This window comes from Lactuca serriola, chromosome 3 (assembly GCF_051521515.1).
Source record: "Lactuca serriola cultivar US96UC23 chromosome 3, Lser_US96UC23_V15, whole genome shotgun sequence".
In the NCBI taxonomy this organism is placed as follows: Eukaryota; Viridiplantae; Streptophyta; class Magnoliopsida; order Asterales; family Asteraceae; genus Lactuca; species Lactuca serriola.
The window spans coordinates 79,031,476-79,050,672 of NC_136410.1; the positions used below are offsets into that span (position 1 = coordinate 79,031,476).

The 19,197-nt window shown below is 31.2% G+C and overlaps 1 protein-coding gene across 1 annotated transcript; it reads left to right on the plus strand.

Moving 5' to 3' along the window:
• Positions 1-5,610: 5,610 nt before the first annotated feature.
• On the plus strand, positions 5,611-10,766 carry LOC145092726 (LEAF RUST 10 DISEASE-RESISTANCE LOCUS RECEPTOR-LIKE PROTEIN KINASE-like 2.4). The gene is made up of 2 exons (XM_079030706.1): positions 5,611-6,320; positions 9,368-10,766. Exon 2 carries the CDS (start codon positions 9,680-9,682, stop codon positions 10,592-10,594), a length of 915 nt encoding a protein of 304 aa, XP_078886832.1. The 5' UTR covers positions 5,611-6,320; positions 9,368-9,679; the 3' UTR covers positions 10,595-10,766.
• Positions 10,767-19,197: the final 8,431 nt, after the last annotated feature.

The following is a 19,197-nucleotide window of genomic DNA, read 5'->3' on the forward strand; positions in this document are numbered from 1 at the left end:
GTGTTCGACTTTCACTCTCTTTGTTTGTATCCCCTTTTTGAATGATCCGACATGGATAACTTAGGTTTCTAATATTAATTCTGCAATTTTATATAACTCTTACTGTTACCGTATGAGTCTAATGAAACCTCATCCATCTGGAAAGTCAATCTATTGGATATAATTATACTTTTTGATCTAATAATACTTTTTAAAAATACACATTGATGTTATTTTTGTAAGAATCCCCTCATTTTTTATCGAAGTCTGATTACTTGTCACCATTGTTGGTAAATAAACGTAGTAATATATTCATTTCAAATATCTTTGGTTAATTATTTTATGTATATTATTAGTATTTATGTTAAAAAGGAAATGCATGCCATTTTAAGTTATAAGTTTTTGATAGTATTATGTCATATTTTGAAAACCGAAGCGGACCCGTCAGTTCAACCGGGAACATGTCTTACAAGCCAAAAAAACCGTTCATCAAGTGAAACCGAAAAAACCAATCTGGTAGCTAGAACCATTAAAAACCGAGAATTTAAAAAAAATATATTTTTTGTATTTTTAATATATTAAAATCAATGATAATGTAATTGTTACATCATTCGGTTTTTCTGGTTTTTTAGACTGGTCCGACCAGTTGAACCACTACTGAAAATCATTTATATCTATCAATTACCTAAAATAAACTCAAAATTAATATTTAATATGTCAATTAAAATCCAAAATCTTTTGCAAAGACACTATCAATCCAAGGACTTCAACTTCTCTTTTATAACCATATTTAGGCATTTTGTTCTTCCCAGTTAAACTAATAAAAACACAAAATCTCACATGATAATCATGAAAGAAGTAAAAAAGACACATAAAACATGTCGATTATATACATTACTTTCAACTTTCTAATATTTATAATCTTTGAGCCCACATATATACTATAGGTAAAAATTTGAATAAAGGCTCAAGAAATCAGTTATATAAATCAACTATATAATTTATCAAACATCACTACACATAACGCTTATATATTACACTAGAAATTGTTTAAACCAACAATCACTATATAAAAATAGATGTACAACAACAATAACTACAAAAAATAGTTTCAGATCTCCTTTTAGAGATTAAAAGTCGATTGCACGCATCACACACCTTGTTCTTCATTTAAAAACCTTATTTACATTTTAGAAAAATTATTTATCTTGTAAAAATCTCTTAAACCCTCAATTTGTGTCTAGACACCCCCGAAGGTGTGTACGAATCCCTCAAACCAAGGCTCTGATACCAACTTGTAACATTTCAAAATTCAAGACCAAAAATTTCATTTTTAATTAAGTAATTATAAAACCAATAGTTCAAAAACATTCATAACATCATCCCATAACAAAGACCAATATGTCACTAATCAAAACATGTCATAGTAAAACAACATCAGAGTATAACTCCCAAAGATCTCATATACGGAAACCATGGTGTGATGCGTTGCAATCATGCCGACTCCTTTTCTTTCGAGGAAGAAGTACCTGAAACCAAAACTGAAAAATGTAAGCACAAAGCTTAGTGAGTTCCCCTATCATACCACATACCATACAATAATGCATTGCCAAGCATATCTGGGTGCTGCCCTCCCCTTCGGTCTATTTCAACCGGATACTGCCAAGCATATCTGGGTGCTGGCCTCTAACATCCCAAAATTCAAGACCAAAATTTTTATTTTTAATTAAGTAATTATAAAACCAATAGTTCAAAAACATTCATAATATCATCCCATAACAAAGACCAATATGTCACTAATCAAAACATGTCATAGTAAAACAACATCATAATATAACACCCAAAGATCTCATGTGCGAAAAACCATGGTGTGATGCGTTGTAATCATGTCGGCTCCTTTCCTTTTGAGGAAGAAGTACCTAAAACCAAAACTGAAAAACTCACAAAGCTTGGTGAGTTCCCCCATCATACCACATACCATACAACAATGCATTGCCAAGCATATCTGGGTGCTGGCCTCCCCGTCGGTCTATTTCAACCGGATACTGTCAAGCATATCTGGGTGTTGGCCTCCCCTTTGGTCTATTTCAACCAGATACTGTCGAGGATATCTGGGTGTTGGCCTCCCCTTCGGTCTATTTCAACCGGATACTGCCGAGCATATCTGGGTGTTGGCCTCCCATTCGGTCTATTTCAACCGGATACAGGGTCTATTTCTCCCCCTATCACTACCACATAACATCGTAGCAAATAAGCACGTAAAACATAACATATAGTGGCATACCAGAAAATTATCACAAAGACAATCATCTCTACTACAAACAACTACTACAGGGTCGGCATTGGTGCCTTCGACCCTTTCCTACAGGAAGGTAACTCACCTCAATTGTGTGTGTCGTAATCGTACTCATTGGATGGCTTGGGACTCCTTTCCCTAAAACATAGTAAGTCCCTTAGTTAGTTATTGGGCCAAGTACGACTCCCTTATGGCCCAACTTCTAATTCATTCCCTAAGGAAAGGTTCCCTAGTCCTTACCCTAATGGGCCTTTTCCCTGAGGCCTAATCCATAATAAATTTAAGGCCCAAGTCCATTACTTTAAACTTTAAGGCCCAATAAAGCCTAATAAGGCCCAACAGACCACCATAAATCCCAGTCCTAGGGCCTGAGCCTTACTCCACAATAGACCATGAGGCCCACAAATCCAGGCCCAATCACCAAAAGCCCAAAAACTCATTTAACCATTCTGTCTAGCGTACGCGACTCTTGACCGCTTTGGGGAGGTTGACCCAGTACGCATAGCGTACCCAGAGGTACGCCCAACGTACTGGTCACTTTCCTTAGAACTTCCTTTGTGACTTAATCCATTAAGTCTTAACGTCCAAAACATAGATCCAGGTCTTTTAAGATGTCCTAAACCATAAAGTTATAAACTTTATGTCTTTGCATGAATGGATGGGGGTTAAGACATGATTTAAGTCCTTAAACATACTTTGTGACCATCTAACACCTGCATGGTTGTGGCTTAACCATCAAGATCAAATTTTTATGGTTCTAAACACCTTCAAGAACCAAAAAGGACAGCTCATTTGGACATAATCTTTTAAAACTTAAAGGACCTCAAGTATGGGACCAAAATGTGACATAAAACACCCCAAAACTTGATCTAAGCATGGAATGATCAAGTTTAGAGCTTTATACCTCTAATGAGTCATAAATTATGCCAAACTTCTAGATCTACAAGCCTTCTCCAAGCTCTTGCTCCTCCTTCAAGCTCCTTCTTCTGCAAAACCACCAAAATGTTCAAAGTGAGCTCAAAATACATGCAATGGGGTTAAGGTTCGAGTTTGGCACTAAGAGGACAAGGGAGGCTGAGAGGATAAGGATTTTGAAGGTTATAAGTTGTTTAAATAGGGCGCAAACCCTAAAATTTAGGGTTTGCATCTGGTTTCCCTACGCCCAGCGTTTGCATGGGTATGCCCAGCATACGCATGGCAGTCCCCTGATCCGCGCCTCATATGTGTACACCGTGCTTACCCCCTATACGCCCAACGTACGCTCCACCCCAAAAATCCCAACATTTGATAATCATAAATTGAATAAAAGGCAATACAATACCTGATATATCTCAGACATTACACCAAAAGGACTTTGTTAATAATTTAAGTACATACCAATTTAGTTATTGGCTTAGACACCTAATCCAACACAACCACCATATTCATATATGAATAATCACTTGAGAATAAATACATATTTATTCATATATGAATATACTTATATATTCATATATGAATGTACTTATTCATATATGATTAAGTATATACTTATTTAATATGAATATTCGTCATCATCATCAACACCTCTGCCACCTACCGACACCACCACTGCTACTGCCACCAACCATCATATTCATATACGAATAATAACGTATGAGCAGACACAGACTTATATATATATATATATATATATATATATATATATATATATATATATATATATATATATATATTAGGTTATAACCCGTGGGAACCATTGTTACAAAATAAATTAAGCTTTCATAGAAAAACTAATAATTACTAATAAATTTTTTAAATAAACTATTAATATATATATATATATATATATATATATATATATATATATATATATTAGTTATGTAAAATTATAAGTATTGATTTAAATGAATATGTAAAATTTATTTCGAAGATAAAGGTGTACGAATTGTTTTTTTTTAATCAGGTATAATTACAAAAAAAAAATGGAATTCGTGATTTTAGTATGCATAAATTTAGTGGTTATATATGTAACTATGTGTAAGACTCATGTATTACATGGGTTTATTTTAAAAAATTAAATAGGAAATTCTAAATATTTGAAAATTTTGAATTTATAAAAAAATTAAAAAAAAAATAAATTATTAAAATTAAAGTGTTTTTTCTGTTTTAAATTTTAACAAATAATTTAGATAAATAAACAAAAGAAACTAATGGACTTTATTTACAAATTTTGAAATTAAAAGAAAGACAATTAATGAAATTGAAATGCACCTATTATTATATTTATTGCAATTAATACATGTAATTAAATATTATGTGAAATTCAATAAAAATGAAACAACCACAAAATGTTGTCTAGAAAAAAATTTAATTGAAATTAACTATAAAATGACATGTGGCCAAATCAATGAAAGTGTGACACATGGCAAAAAGATTTTCATTTATTAGAATAGATTTTTTATTAGAATAGGGAGATTAGTGATAATATGTAAATTGGATAGAAGGTATAATAACATTTTGCAAAATTATAAGAAACAAAAATTAACAAGTGACATATTATTAATTAGTAGGTGTAAATGAGTGACACAACAAAAAAATATATTCTTTTATTATAACACGATTATAAAGTTTGGACCGTTATACGAATTAAATAAACAATTTACATTGTCCTACATATAATATATAAACATGTACACTATTAGAGCATCCATAATTGTGAGTTCAATGAGAGAGTTGAATGAGGTGGTAAGTCCATGTGTTATTCAATGGATGAAACTCTACCATTGTGAGATGCCACATTCGCATTCAATGGATTTGGAGTTCAATGGCCATTGAACTTTTCAATGGGAAAAAGAAAAATTTTAATTTTTAAATATTTACTATAAATTACATTTTATAACATTCTATTGAACTTTGTAGAGTTGAATGCATTGTAAAGAAAAAATAATAGAGTTGTATGGATTATAGAAAGATGATGTGTCAATCCATTGAACTCTATACGTCCTTAGTTTCAACTTTGGTTCGTCACGCTGAGTTCAAAGCGTCCGGATTCACCAGCTTGTCTCGAGTTAAAAGATCACAAAAATTTCTCAAACATTTTCAAACTTAAGACTATTATGTGATATCTGCGATTTCGTTGGTATTTCTCAGCTAGTCAAGTCTAATTAGCACTAAAATGAAACGACTTTTCCGACTGCCTTACACTATAGTATTTCAATCATTCCAACATTGGAAAAGTAGACGCAAAGTCAAACATATCATGTTCAGCCACACTAAATCTCTTCAATTATCTCCCTCATAATCTACCATGTTTATTATTTTCCTCAATTAATGTCTCAAATGAAATACCGCATACGTCTATTGTACATCTTTTTGGTTCTTTTTATAGGGTCTCTTTCGGGTTCCCTCTATGAAGATTGTGCCCCGCAACACTGTGGTAACGATATAAACATAAGCTATCCATTTTTCGTTGGAGGTTTACAAAGATCGTATTGTGGGTACCCGGGTTTCGAGCTCCAATGCAACTTCAATGGCCTCCCATCAGTTCTTAACATATCTGGAACTAACTACTCAGTTAACGATATTGACTTCCAACAAAAATCTATGCGGTTGGTTCATGCCCCAACCAGCACGTGCCCCTTGGATATCAGAAACATAACACTTGGTTCTGATAGCCAGCTGGTAGGGGTGTTTCCTGCCGGTTTAACTTCGGAGCTTATTTTTCTTACGGAATGTTCAAAGGAAGTGCCAAATAATATGACAGAGTATAGGATTGGGTCTTGTGATCCAGATGTTATGTTGGTAATGCTTGGTGATGATGAACATTTGGAAATGGCAAAGGAATTTTGTAATAGCGTTGTTGTGGCGCCGGTGGAAGTGCCCGGTGATCAGGTGGTGGTTGGTGGAAATTATACAGAGGTAATGAAGAGGGGATTTACGATGAGCTGGTCTGCACCAGGTTGTAACCAGTGTGAGCAGAGTGGAGGAAGGTGTGGATGGATTGATTCCCAGTTCCGGTGTCTCTGCCCGAGTTCGATCGACGTTAAGGATACGTGCCCAGTTGGTAAGTGTAAAGTCTTTTCCTTTGCAAAATGACTAGTAGCTTATGTCATGCACTCATGCATATATTATTTTTTAAACACTTGACTAACACATATATTAATTAACACAACTAAATAAATAATCACTTAATGAATTCTTAAGGTTTTATTTACTTTTATGTATCATTGTTTCTGTATAGGGCCACCTGTTTCTATTTCTTTTTTGCTCTTTTTTTTTTTGAAATTATAAAATACACTTGAAACATCCATTTACTATTATTTTTATTTTGGTCCCTTTTTATGAAATTATAAGATACACTTGAAACATCCATTTATTACTAGTCATAAAATGTGATATTTTTTTGGAATGATAAATTTAATGTACTCCTAAACTACTCTTTTAAATTATTTATGTTCTAGACAGGACATGAACCCTCAATCTTAAGATGGAGGGCAACATCTTGTTGGTGATTTGTTATCATAATGTTATTTAAGTGTAATGGGGTTAGTTTGTTGACCAAAACTGACTTAATAAATATTAAACAAGTACCAAAGGTGTAGAGTACACACTTGTTTAAGTTGAATTAAGTTTCAAAGTACACTGTCATTTATGGGCTTTGCCCCTGAACTAAAGGGGGTCCAGAGGCAGCGCCCCTGGGAGCAGGGCCCAAGGGGCAGAGCCCCTAGCTGGGGTCGAGCTATTTTTTTATATAGGTTATGTTACTATATAAAAAATGCATCAGAAATCCGGCTTTTTGAGAATTTGCCCAGTTTTGACTTTTAGCCAAATACCCGTTTTTTATGATCGTTTTTGTGGTTTGTGACAGTTTGAAACTATCATATGACAGTTTTCAGACAGTGATCTTAAAATCCGTTTTTGGTCTCATTTTTCTGGTACATACGAAACATCATCAAAACATTCTCTATTCTTGTCTCTTTGAGTCTTATCTGATTAAAGAAGATTGAAAGTACCACCCAAATACTTTAATCTGAAAATGTTCAACATGATTTTCAGAATTTCCAAGCATTTCTATACCCCAAATTTCTAACACATTTGATACTGCTAAACTAGAAACCCTTTGATAATTTATACACTTTAAAAAATGTGGCACTCTTTTGTTAAATAACTTATGAACTCTACACCCTCCACTAACCCCATTTTAACAAACCTAAATTTTTAACATGATGGGTGGATCTTTGGTCTTTACTCAAAATCATGCACGATGGAAGGTACTACATGTTACCATGTCTAGTGAATAGTGTCCATGTGGAAGGCTAAGCATTGAACACTAGTAATATTTTAAGTGTATCATGATTGAAACCCCGAAGGTTCAAGAAAAATAAATTAGAATGATTATTAATATTTACCAACAACTATTCATATGTAAAATTTAGAGTAAGTTACATGTATCGTCCATCTTTCAATGTCAAAAGACCGTTCCGTCCCTATTTTCATCCATGCCAACATGAAATGACTTTATTTCCGTTATTGATTTCTTTTTTCATTTATTTTTTATTTGTTATAATTTATCTATTAATATTTCTAATTTTTTTATTAAAACAATAGAAGTGGACCCTACCCCCTTTTATACCTTATCCTTCATCGTCCCACCTTCAATTCCCTTCTCCCTAGCCCATTTTTCTTACAACTTACCGATCATGAAGAAAACATCCTCGTCTCTTCTCATGTATTATAGATCGGGAGATAAATCTACCTTTACCCCAACCTTTTTCCCTAAATCTATGCTAAGAACCCTAAATCTTGAAATTGATCAGATACAAGAGCTTGAACAACAAGATTAAGGAATTGGTTTGAAGAAATTGACCAGTGGGGGTTGTACACTGACGGGAATCAGATGTGTTCAGGTTTTGCTTGTGTTTTCTCGATAGTCAGCTTCTTTCTGGTTTTTTCTCCATCATCAAACTACTTTTTAGGTTTCAAAAAGCTCTAATTTGGAAACCAAAACCGTGTTGGTGCAATACTGAGAGAATGGCAAAATAGACAGAGATATATGGGTGATTTCTGATTTTGCAGGTTTTCAAAAAGATCCACCGCCATTTTTATTTTCTGGAACTATTTGTATTTCAAGTTGATTTTGAGTTTGATTTTAGGGGTGTTTGGGATTGTTTTTTAACCTAAAAAGTCCTTTTAAAGACTTTTGGATTTATAGGGTTTTTTTTCCAAAAATGGTTTTTTAAATGTGTTTGGATTAACTTTTGAGAGAGCAAAACCAAAAGGCCAAAAGTCATCGATTTAAAACAACTCATTTTCTTCTTGTCAAAAAGTAAATCTAAAATGACTTTTGAAATTGTCAAATACCTTTTTAAACTTTTTGGCTTTTCAGAAAAGCCAAAAGTCCAAAAAAAAAAAAAAGTCAGTTTGAAAAGTAATTTCAAACATCCTCTTAATTCTAAAACAATTTTGGATTTCTAGAACTATATTGGTAGTGGCAGATCCAGGATCAAAGTAAAGGGACATTCCTAATAAGAAAAAAAATTCCGAAAAAAATTACACTACTAAAATTTTTTTGAGGGGTATCTCGGGCTACCCCGTGATACATATTAGATCCGCCTATGTGTGGGTTATGGGTTTTAGATCTTTGATTTTGAATTTTGGAACCAAAGGTGGGAGGTGAATCGGAGCAGGAACAGAGAAAGGTGGAGAAAGCATATAGGGAAAGGAGGATAACGGATGGGTGTGGTGTGGTGAGGTGGAGTGGGGTGGGTGAGTGAGGTGAGGGTAAAGGGTAAAGGGTGAGGGTGGTGGGAGTGGGAGTGGGATCTATTTTCTTTTTAAAATTATAAATAATAATAAATATTATTCGATTAACTAAAAAATAAACACACAAGGGCATTATGGTAATTTTAAATCTGGAACATACTAAAACTGCAAGAAAATCTTCTTTTAGGGATGAAGCGTGCAAGTTTTAAACATACCAGGGACAATTCAAGTTATTTTTTGAAAATAAAGACCGAATATACCTTTTGACACTTGCACAATAGACGGTTAGTGTAATTTACTCTAAATTTTGCAATAATATGATAGTTGACTCGCTTCTTATGCATATAGGAGATACAAGCAAAAAACAAGGAATCACAAACAAAAAACAAGTAATTCTTGTCACAGGTAATTCATTATACACAACTTTTTGTTCACTCCACTAACCTTTTTAATCTTAGCAATAAATAATTTAATACTTACCATTCATCGTTTGATACAGCTCTTTGTGTAGGATTTGTGATAATATTGGTTGTTATAATCTTATGTTTCTTTTGGAAACTTAAACAAAGAAGAAAGACAAAGAATTCTAGTAATGTGGAAAATTTTCTAAAAAATCATGAATTCCTTGCCAAAAGGTACTCGTATTTGCAAGTAAAGAAAATGACAAGCTCCTTCCAAGTCAAACTTGGACAAGGTGGCTTTGGTTTTGTGTATAGAGGAGTGCTAAGTAATGGAAACTTAGTTGCTGTGAAGATTTTAAATAAATTGAAAGGTAACAATGAAGATTTTATAAATGAAGTAGCAAGTGTTGGTAAAACTTCCCATGTAAATATCGTAAGCCTTGTGGGATTTTGCTTCGAGGGCAATAAAAAGGCATTGATTTATGAGTTCATGCCTAATGGATCACTTGAGAAGTTCATATATGACCAAGCTTCTTCGAGTAATAACCAACTTGGGTGGGAAAAGTTGCATGAGATAGCTATTGGGATTGCACGAGGCTTAGAATACTTGCATATTGGTTGTAACACGCGGATCTTGCATTTTGACATAAAGCCCCATAACATTCTTTTGGATCAAGATTTTTCTCCCAAGATATCTGACTTTGGCCTTGCCAAGCTATTCCCCGAGCAAAGAAGCATGATATCCATGTCACGTATGAGAGGAACACCAGGATATATCGCTCCTGAAGTATATTCTAGAAATTTCGGGCAGGTATCCCATAAATCAGATGTTTATAGTTATGGGATGATGATTTTGGAAATGGTTGGAGGGAGGAAAAATATTGAGGTTCGAGATAATCATACAAGTGAAATATACTTTCCTCATTGGATATATAAAAAGGTCGAATTAGATGAAGAACTTGGGCTACGTAGCAATATGAACGATAAAGAAAACGAGATGGCAAGAAAAATGATTATCGTGGGCTTGTGGTGCATACAAACAAATCCCTTGAACCGACCAACAATCACAAAAGCGTTAGAAATGTTAGAAGGGGACTTGGAATCATTGGAAATTCCTCCAAAACCTTATTTGTCTTCTCCATCAAAGTTAGTGGGTTCCTCACTTACAGATTAATTAATTATATCTTTATTTTTCATTTCCTAGCCTCCAAAACCTTATTTGTACATGGGGACATTTGGTGCACATAATACTCAAACATATTGGTAATTACTACTTATGGCGTTATCATGTAATAAGGGACTAGTTGAGAAATCCATTCATAATGGCAAACTTGTTATTAACTTTGGCTAATATTTTTACTGCCTCATTGTATTGATTTATGTTTTTTTAACCGATTATAGTTTTCTATCTGCATTTCAAGGGCACATATCCCGTGTTCTTGATACAATCATAACACAACCTCGTTCATTAATTTTTAGGGAGAATTTTATATATATTCTTCTTAAACATCAAAATATTATATTTGTATGTCTAATTTCTAAATATTATATTTGTCTTTTATAAACTTGCAAAATATCATATTGCCCAAAATCCTCATTTTAAAAAATTTTAAGCATTTTATAATCATTTTAAATCTTTGTTTATATCAACGGACTATTATATCATAAGGGGGTGTTTGGCTTAGCTTTTTAAGGGCCAAAAGTCTTTTTTGGAAAAGTTGCAAAAAGTCAGGTTTTCCTGACTTTTCCAAAAAGTTGATTTTCCTTCTATCAAAGATCCAAAAGTAGGTTTTAAAATTGTTTTGCCAAACATCTTTTGGCTTCTATCTTTTTCTAAAAGATCTTTTGGCTTCTCAAAAGCTAAGTCAAACACCCCCTAAATCTAAATTTAAATATCATCTATACCTTTTAATCTTTTATAAATATTCAAAATATCATATAATTTTATCCAAATTATTATTGTAATCAATTTAATAAATTAAAAGCTATAAATAACTAAACATCTATAATGCTTAATTCTCTTGGGGTTATTCTATAGATCTTGTATCATGAAGTCAAAAAGTTTTAAGCTTTCATGACAACACACAGTATGACAGTAAGAGCTCGAGTGAAGGTCACTTCATCTGTGAAATACTTGAAGGGAGAATTTGGTGCAACCAAATCTTGAGTACATGTTTGTTATATGGATTATCTATCCAAAGTTGTCGCTTATAAATTATTTTCCTTTTCAAAACAAGTTCATGAATCCATAAGCCTAATCCAAGTGATCCTAAATTTGCACAAGCGGAGAGTGCAACAACAATGGTGAATAGGTGACGTGATTAGGTCCAAGTGATCCTGAAAATGCATGTTCCTAATGAACTCTCTTTACAAACCCATCAATTACATTAAGGTATATTAGATAAAAATCTCTATCAGGCATTTCATCGAACATATGGACTGCTCTAGTAATTTCTCCATTTCTCATCAACCCACCAACCAGAGAGTATTCCAGGTGACTTTATTCTTAACACCCATCTTCTCAAAACACAAGGAAGCAGTATCTACCCGGTTGCATTTATAGTATGTATCAATAATAGATGTACTCACCTTTACGTTAATTATCCTTATGAAAACCGAATTTGCATACTAGAACATGAATTGAAGCTCCAAAAGAAAGAGCATGCAATGGGAAATCAACACAGCTAGAGAGAATAGCCACAAAGGGTGCAAGGAGCCAAGGAGGATGAGGGAACTGGTTGTCGGTGTAGACATAGAGTTGTTTGGCGATGCCCGTGATGGTTAGTGTCAAGGCAAAGACACTTATTTCTTTAGGTACCTTCCCACGTGGCTTTGGAAGCTCGAGCTAACACCATCATCGTCACATGTGGTGGTTTGTTTTAATACCTGCAAGTAATATGATCTGATTAAACACAGTGACAGCATAAGGTCAAACAAGGACAACGGAAAATATGGCCTTATTTATTTATTTTTTATACTTATAACGACTTTAAAATATAAAAAATAATTATGAAATATTAAAAAATATCTACAAAAGTTTAGTGTGAAAATAGTTTTTTTAAAGTTTACAAAGAGTAAGTATGATATTTAGAAAAAATAGATAAAAAAATATATGATATTTTAATATTTAGAAATTATATATACCGAATTCTTTTAATTCTTTTAATTCTTTAAGTTCTTGTTGTTGGTGTTTAATTAGATAGAATATGATTGGAATTTGTAAAACCCGCATTTTAAAATAAGGTACAAAATTCTTTCAATTCTTTAAGTTCTTGTTGTTGGTGCTTAATCTTATTTAGATAGAATATGACTCTGAATGTGTAAAACCCACATTTTAAAATAAGGAAAATAAGTTAGGAGGATAATGATTTTTCATTTTGTTTACATTTAAACAATTTTTTAATACAACTGGTCATCAAATTTGCAAAATGTGTTCAAATGTTATTATCAACATCTAAGATAGCCAATGATAACATTTGAACATATTTAACAAGTTTAGTGGTTAATCATGTACGAAAAAAATGTCTAAATGCGAACAAAAAAAATTCATTACCTTCCTAAGTCATTTTCCCTTTAAAATAATAGTAACTTTGAATTTTTATTTTTTTTCGACGTTTTACAGACTACTTATTCTTAACTTTGAAATATATTGAGTTAAAACGTATAATAAGTTGGAACCATATTAAGTGATATTTTGCTGATTGAAATTGGTTAGGGATAGGCGGAGAAGAAGACAAGTAAGAGACTCAAAAGATAAACTTCTCAAGTGATCTTTTAGCTTTTAAAATGGGTTAGGAATGTCTATACTTAATTTAAGCATGGTGGACGCAAAAATTTACAGCAGTGGCATCAAATCGACAAGCTTTGGTTTCAAAAATTTACAGCAGTAGTGGCATCAAATCGACAAGCTTCGGTCTCAATTTTCTCGGGTTCGGTTTCGGGATGATAAGTTTTAAACCCGTAAACTTTAAACTTAGCCACAAAATCACCATTTAACCAAAGTTTAGGTTGGGACTTAGCAATTCTTTAAGAACATAAAAACCCTTATAGAGAAAGATAAGGTAGGCAAGTGTTTCATACCGCAAACAATGTGGGACAACTCATGCGTTTGAATAAAAAAGAAAGAAGCTACTTGTCTGTTTATAAAAGGGATAAGTCGGGCGAAATTTCCATCCCACTACCGATGTGGGATGAGATGCATTATTTACAAAACTGAAATTAAAATCAAAGCCTTGGAAAAAACACAAATGACAAGAATAGAACATGAGACCTCAACCTCTAACACCTCGTTCCCGAGTTCAAGTTAAGGAGAGAAAAGAAAGGAAATTGGTGGAAATAAGAATAAAATAAAAGAAATTGGTGTTCCTGAGTTCAATTAAAGGAAGGAAGTTGATAGAAATGAAATGATCTTTTTCCCTCCTAACTTCCTTCCAATTTGGGATGATTTGGAAAGAAAGAACAAAATGATTAATTTTTTTTCCACTTCTCTTCAACTCCGGAACACAAAAGAAAATTTTGTTTTCCTTCAATTTCTCTTATTTTCTCTTCTGACTTTCTTTTATCTTATTTTCTTTTCTTTTGTTAAACTCGGGAACTAGGCGTAAAGGTGAGGCACTGCACTATGTAAGTTATAGTTAGTTATAGTCTGATTGTTATATCCCTTGGCGATATATATATATATATATATATATATATATATATATATATATATATATATATATATATATATATATTATAAAAGAAATCTCACTATTTCTAAAAATATATTGAATATAATAATATTATTTTTTTAAGACGTTCAAATCATTAAGCTAATAGTACAAGTAGTCATCAATAAAATAATATTAAATTTTAACATGTGTTTTGAATCCTTATATTTCTCAACAAATTCTATCTCTTTCCCTGAATTTCGGATAATTCAAAATTTGAAACCATCAGAAAATACATGTTGATTCAAATATCCCTCCTGCAGATGACTCTTTTTTAACAGGTTTTTATTTTAATCCTTGCTTGTAATTGATTTCATCATTTTTAACTTTTTGTATTTTTATCTTATAAATATATTGGGTGAAGGCTTTATTATATCAGGTTTGTTCCTAAAAAAGTTTTTACTATGTTTCTTTAATGTGTTGGCTTTGCAGGTTCAAAGAACTCAACCAAGAGGGCCAGTTAGAGCATTGTATTATCATTAGTTTGTATATTTTGACATCTTACTTTTGCAATAAAGAACGGTTAAACACAAGATTTGACATGATTAAGGTAGTTTGTATATTTTTCATATTGTTTAGTCTAAAAATGAAACCTTTTTCATCATTGGTCCTTATAATATCAAGTTTCATCACATGGACTTCCTGATTACGGTGATTATTGTCCTTGTTATAAGGTTCTATATAGATTTTGTTCAATATTTTAAGGTTTCGAGAACCTAAATCAATATGAATCCTTGAATTACATACCATCGTTGAAAATGTTTTAATTTGTGACCAAACTTGGTTTAAAATCACAATGAACAAGTTGACACCTGAGTATTTTGGCCTTCTCAAAGGCCTATTTATCGACTTTTGAATCACAACACCTGATATTCTAAAGGTTTATTTTTATAAACTATTGTTTATATATTTTAGCATTTTACTTAGTAGGACACTAAATTAATAAAGGAATTAAGAAAAACGAAAAAAAAAAAAATAGGACGATAAACAGTACAAGTGGTTTGGGTATCTATAAATGGAAGGAATAATCATTTAAGGGGTGTTGGCAAAAAAACTTATTGTTTATTAGTTTATTAGCTTATAAGTTAATAAGTAAGTGTAGGGTAACTTATGAAAAAAATGACGTATTAGAGGTTCCCCACCGAAATAAGTTATTTTAATCCAAACACTTTTTTAACTTATAGTGATGTGAAACCTAATAAGTTGTTTTAAAAAAGCTTAGCCAAACACCCCCTTAATATGGTATGGTAATGCTCTTAAAAAATAGATGTCATTTAATATTCATTTCTCTAAGTGAACGCAAAATGGTTTTAACTCTAAAGAGATCAAATTATTCGTCGTCCGCCACTTTGCGCGGATAGACGGCTAGTATATATATATATATATATATATATATATATATATATATATATATATATATATATATATATATATATATATAACATTTATTTTTAAACTTATAAGTTTAAATGGAATAGTGGCCCTGGTCTCTCAAAAAACCTTTGGTTCCTCCCGTTCTTTTATATAAGATTGTAGCTCTATCTTATTTTGGAATTGTTATTAAAAGTTTTGAGATATTTATTAATTGGGTTTGTTTGTTAAAAAAAAAACTTTGTCTTGGCTACTTTTATTATATATTCCTTCCATCCTAAAATTATTGTTCATGTTTAACTTTTAAAGTTTTTCTATGTCAATTTTGACCATAAGTAACTTTTTTTTGTGTTATATAATTTTTGATGAAACTTATAACAATGAAAATACATTTAAAAAACAATTCATTCATATATCTTGCATAAAAAATATATAACAAAAAGTAAATTATTTAAAATCAAAGTTGAACAAAAAAAAATTAAAAAGTCAAACGTAGACAATAATTTTGGTACAAAAGGAGTACAAGTTTATTTCTAACTTCTAATTAGGTTTTTATAAAATTTTGCTTTTAAAAAGAATTTACATAATAACTTTGTGGGGGAAAACATAACACCGTGATGATTTTCAATCTTCACAAATCATGATTTAATAAGTCAAAATGAACAAAGCCAAAATAGGTTACACTTTAAAATCTAAACAATTAACATTCCCTTACAATACCAAAACATTCTAGTATCTGAGAAAATTAGTAGTTCATTTAGATTAATAGTTTATTTAGATGAACATAACATACGATTAATAGTACACATGATTTAGATGAACATAACATATGATTAATAGTTCATTTAGATGAAAATTAATAGTTCATTTAGATTAATAGTACACATGATTTAATAAGTCTACTATTTTATAATCAATATCGACATCTAAATAAGGTTATTGTCCTTACAATACCAAGACATTCTAGTATCTGAGAAAATTAATAGTTCATTTAGATGAACATATGTTATATTGAACTATAATAAATGTTAATCTACATCACATATGTATATACACCAATATTACTTTTACAAGTGATTTGCCACATTTGATTTTTTATATGTATTGGTAAAGCACATGGAATTTAATTGTTTTTGTAACCCCATGTTGGAGACAAGGCCATTAAAGTTATGTATCACATTATATACCACTTGAATTTGAATATTAAATCATGGAACAATAATATATATTTGTTACTAGTAATAACAACTTTTCAGCACACACTCCTAACTTTCTCTTTTGTCCTGTTTGACTATTATTGAGTTTCAACTCCTATGCTTTTTTACAAACAAAAAGGTTGTATTATGGAATAAAAATCATTTTTTCCTAGTTAAATGTTTTCAGATACAATAAATTTCTATAACTCAGAAATGTTAAGTTCAAAGCACACAGTTATGTTTTTATATCAATTTAAAAGAACCGGTGAACTAATAACACACACCAAAAAAAAATGAAACGTGATTTTTAAAAGGGAAAATGACTTAAAAAGGTAATGAAGTTTCAAAAATATACAAAAAAGACCATTGTTTTTTTTTAGTACACAAAATATCATTAAAGTATATTTTTTATACACAAAATACCAATGAAGTATACATGTGTTCAAATAAAGTCTTGTGGGTAACCTGTTACTGCAGGTAACAGAAAAATGTCTTAAAAAGGTAACAAAGTTTCAAATTTGTTCAAAAAATACCATTATTTTTTTAGTATAAAAAATACCATTGAAATTTTCAAAATGCTCAAAAAAAAAAAAAAACCATTGTTGTTTTTTCCGAGCACCTTTTGTTAATTTCGTTGTCACCAGATTATATAGAACATAGTCATCGGAGATTAGTCACCGTCGTACCAGTTCACACCAGTTGTGTACTATCTTTCATCCTATCACTCAATCAGTTTGTATCTAAATCCATATTTATGAATTCTCATGACATAACGTCACACTCGTTTCTCCTTTGTGTCTCTCTTGTGCCGCAACACTAATGAACGACTAATCATGATGTATAGTATGTGCATCTATATAACGTATATATCTTTTAGGTTTGCGTCATATAATGTGATCGGGAAGCAAGAATGTTTAACTAATGTTATTACCCACTTACTTCTCTTGTTACCACAAGAATGATCGAGTGAAGGAATGAAAGAGATTTGCATAATTGTTGCGAACTAATATGACGGTTCATGATCCCCGGTAATTGTGTTCTATATAATCTGACAACAACACAGTTAACAAAAAGTGTGATATTTTTTAAACATTTTGCAACTTCGTTACACTTTTAAGTCATTTTCTCATTTACCTGAAGTACCTAGTTACCACAATGTTTTAGTTGAACACATGTGTACTTCGTTGGTATTCTGTGTACAAATAGTAACATTAATGATATTTTTTGTACTAAAAAAGCAACAATGATATTTTTTGAACACTTGGAAACCGGGTAACCTACAATAGCCGGTAAAATGGTATTTTGTGTACTAAAAAAAAACAATGGTCTTTTATGTACATTTTTGAAACTTCGTTACCTTTTTAAGTCATTTTTCCTTTTTAAAATTTCTATAATAATTATAATAATTTTAAATTATTCTACTGATTGAAAATATCTAATTTACGATTATATTATATTTTATTATGCTTTATTTATTTATTTTTAAACAGCAACAATTCTTATTATCAACAAAAAACTTAGAAACTCGAACAAACAAGAAAGACGGTTACAACATGAGGGATATTCAACCACTCCGACAAATTACAAAAATCAGATTAATATCATAATTTTTTATTTATTTATTTGTAGATAATTTGTCACATAATTTAAATAAAAATCTGGTTAATAATACATTTAATTTTATAACTTGATTTAAAAATATTTAACTAAACAAGTTATGGCAAATTTGTAAAAAGTATTTTGTGGGTGGTGGGTGCTTTGAGATCAGCAACTATTAAGAGCAAAAATGGCAATTTCTAGGAAATTATAAATAATGAGACAATAACCTTTTTTTATGGAACAAAGCCACTTCTAAAATGTTTTGAGAGGCTAAAGATATTTTTTAAGAAAATCACAAACATACCGAAATGGATATGCCCATATAAAGTGGCCATTATTTTAAGTTTTCACCAAGGCTACAATGAATTTTGCAATGAGCTCATGAGCTCATTATCAAAATGTAAAATTTTATTAAGTCTTTCATATTAATGTATATTTTAATGAACTTTTTATTTTTTCACAACAAAATATATTTCGAAATTTTTATCAACTCTAACACAATACTTCAATCGTCTTCAAATTTTGTAGCAAACAAATAACATTTTAAACTCTGTGTAAATGTTTCTAGTGTCCAAACATAAACATATGTCAATCTGTCTTCAAGTATCTGGATGATACATTAGAGTTTTATTAATTTGAATGTAATAATAGAAGAATTTATTTTCTTATAGAAAATCGTCAATACAACTAACACCAAGAGTACTATATTATCACTTTGATGAATCCTTGAAAGGATAAGCCTAATGTAAAAAAAATTCTTTAATTGGCATCATAAATTGAGGATTGTCCCAAAGCAAGAACAAAAGTTATGCCTTTGAAAGGCTTATACTAGACGAGCTAGAAGTTTGAGCAACTAAAGCCGATACAAGTTTGCATCAAATCAAATGAAGTGTCCGAATTTA

Bases quoted from the DNA above. Each gene is read 5' to 3' on its own strand.
- LOC145092726 (XM_079030706.1), top strand. From the start codon at position 9,680: ATGACAAGCTCCTTCCAAGTCAAACTTGGACAAGGTGGCTTTGGTTTT.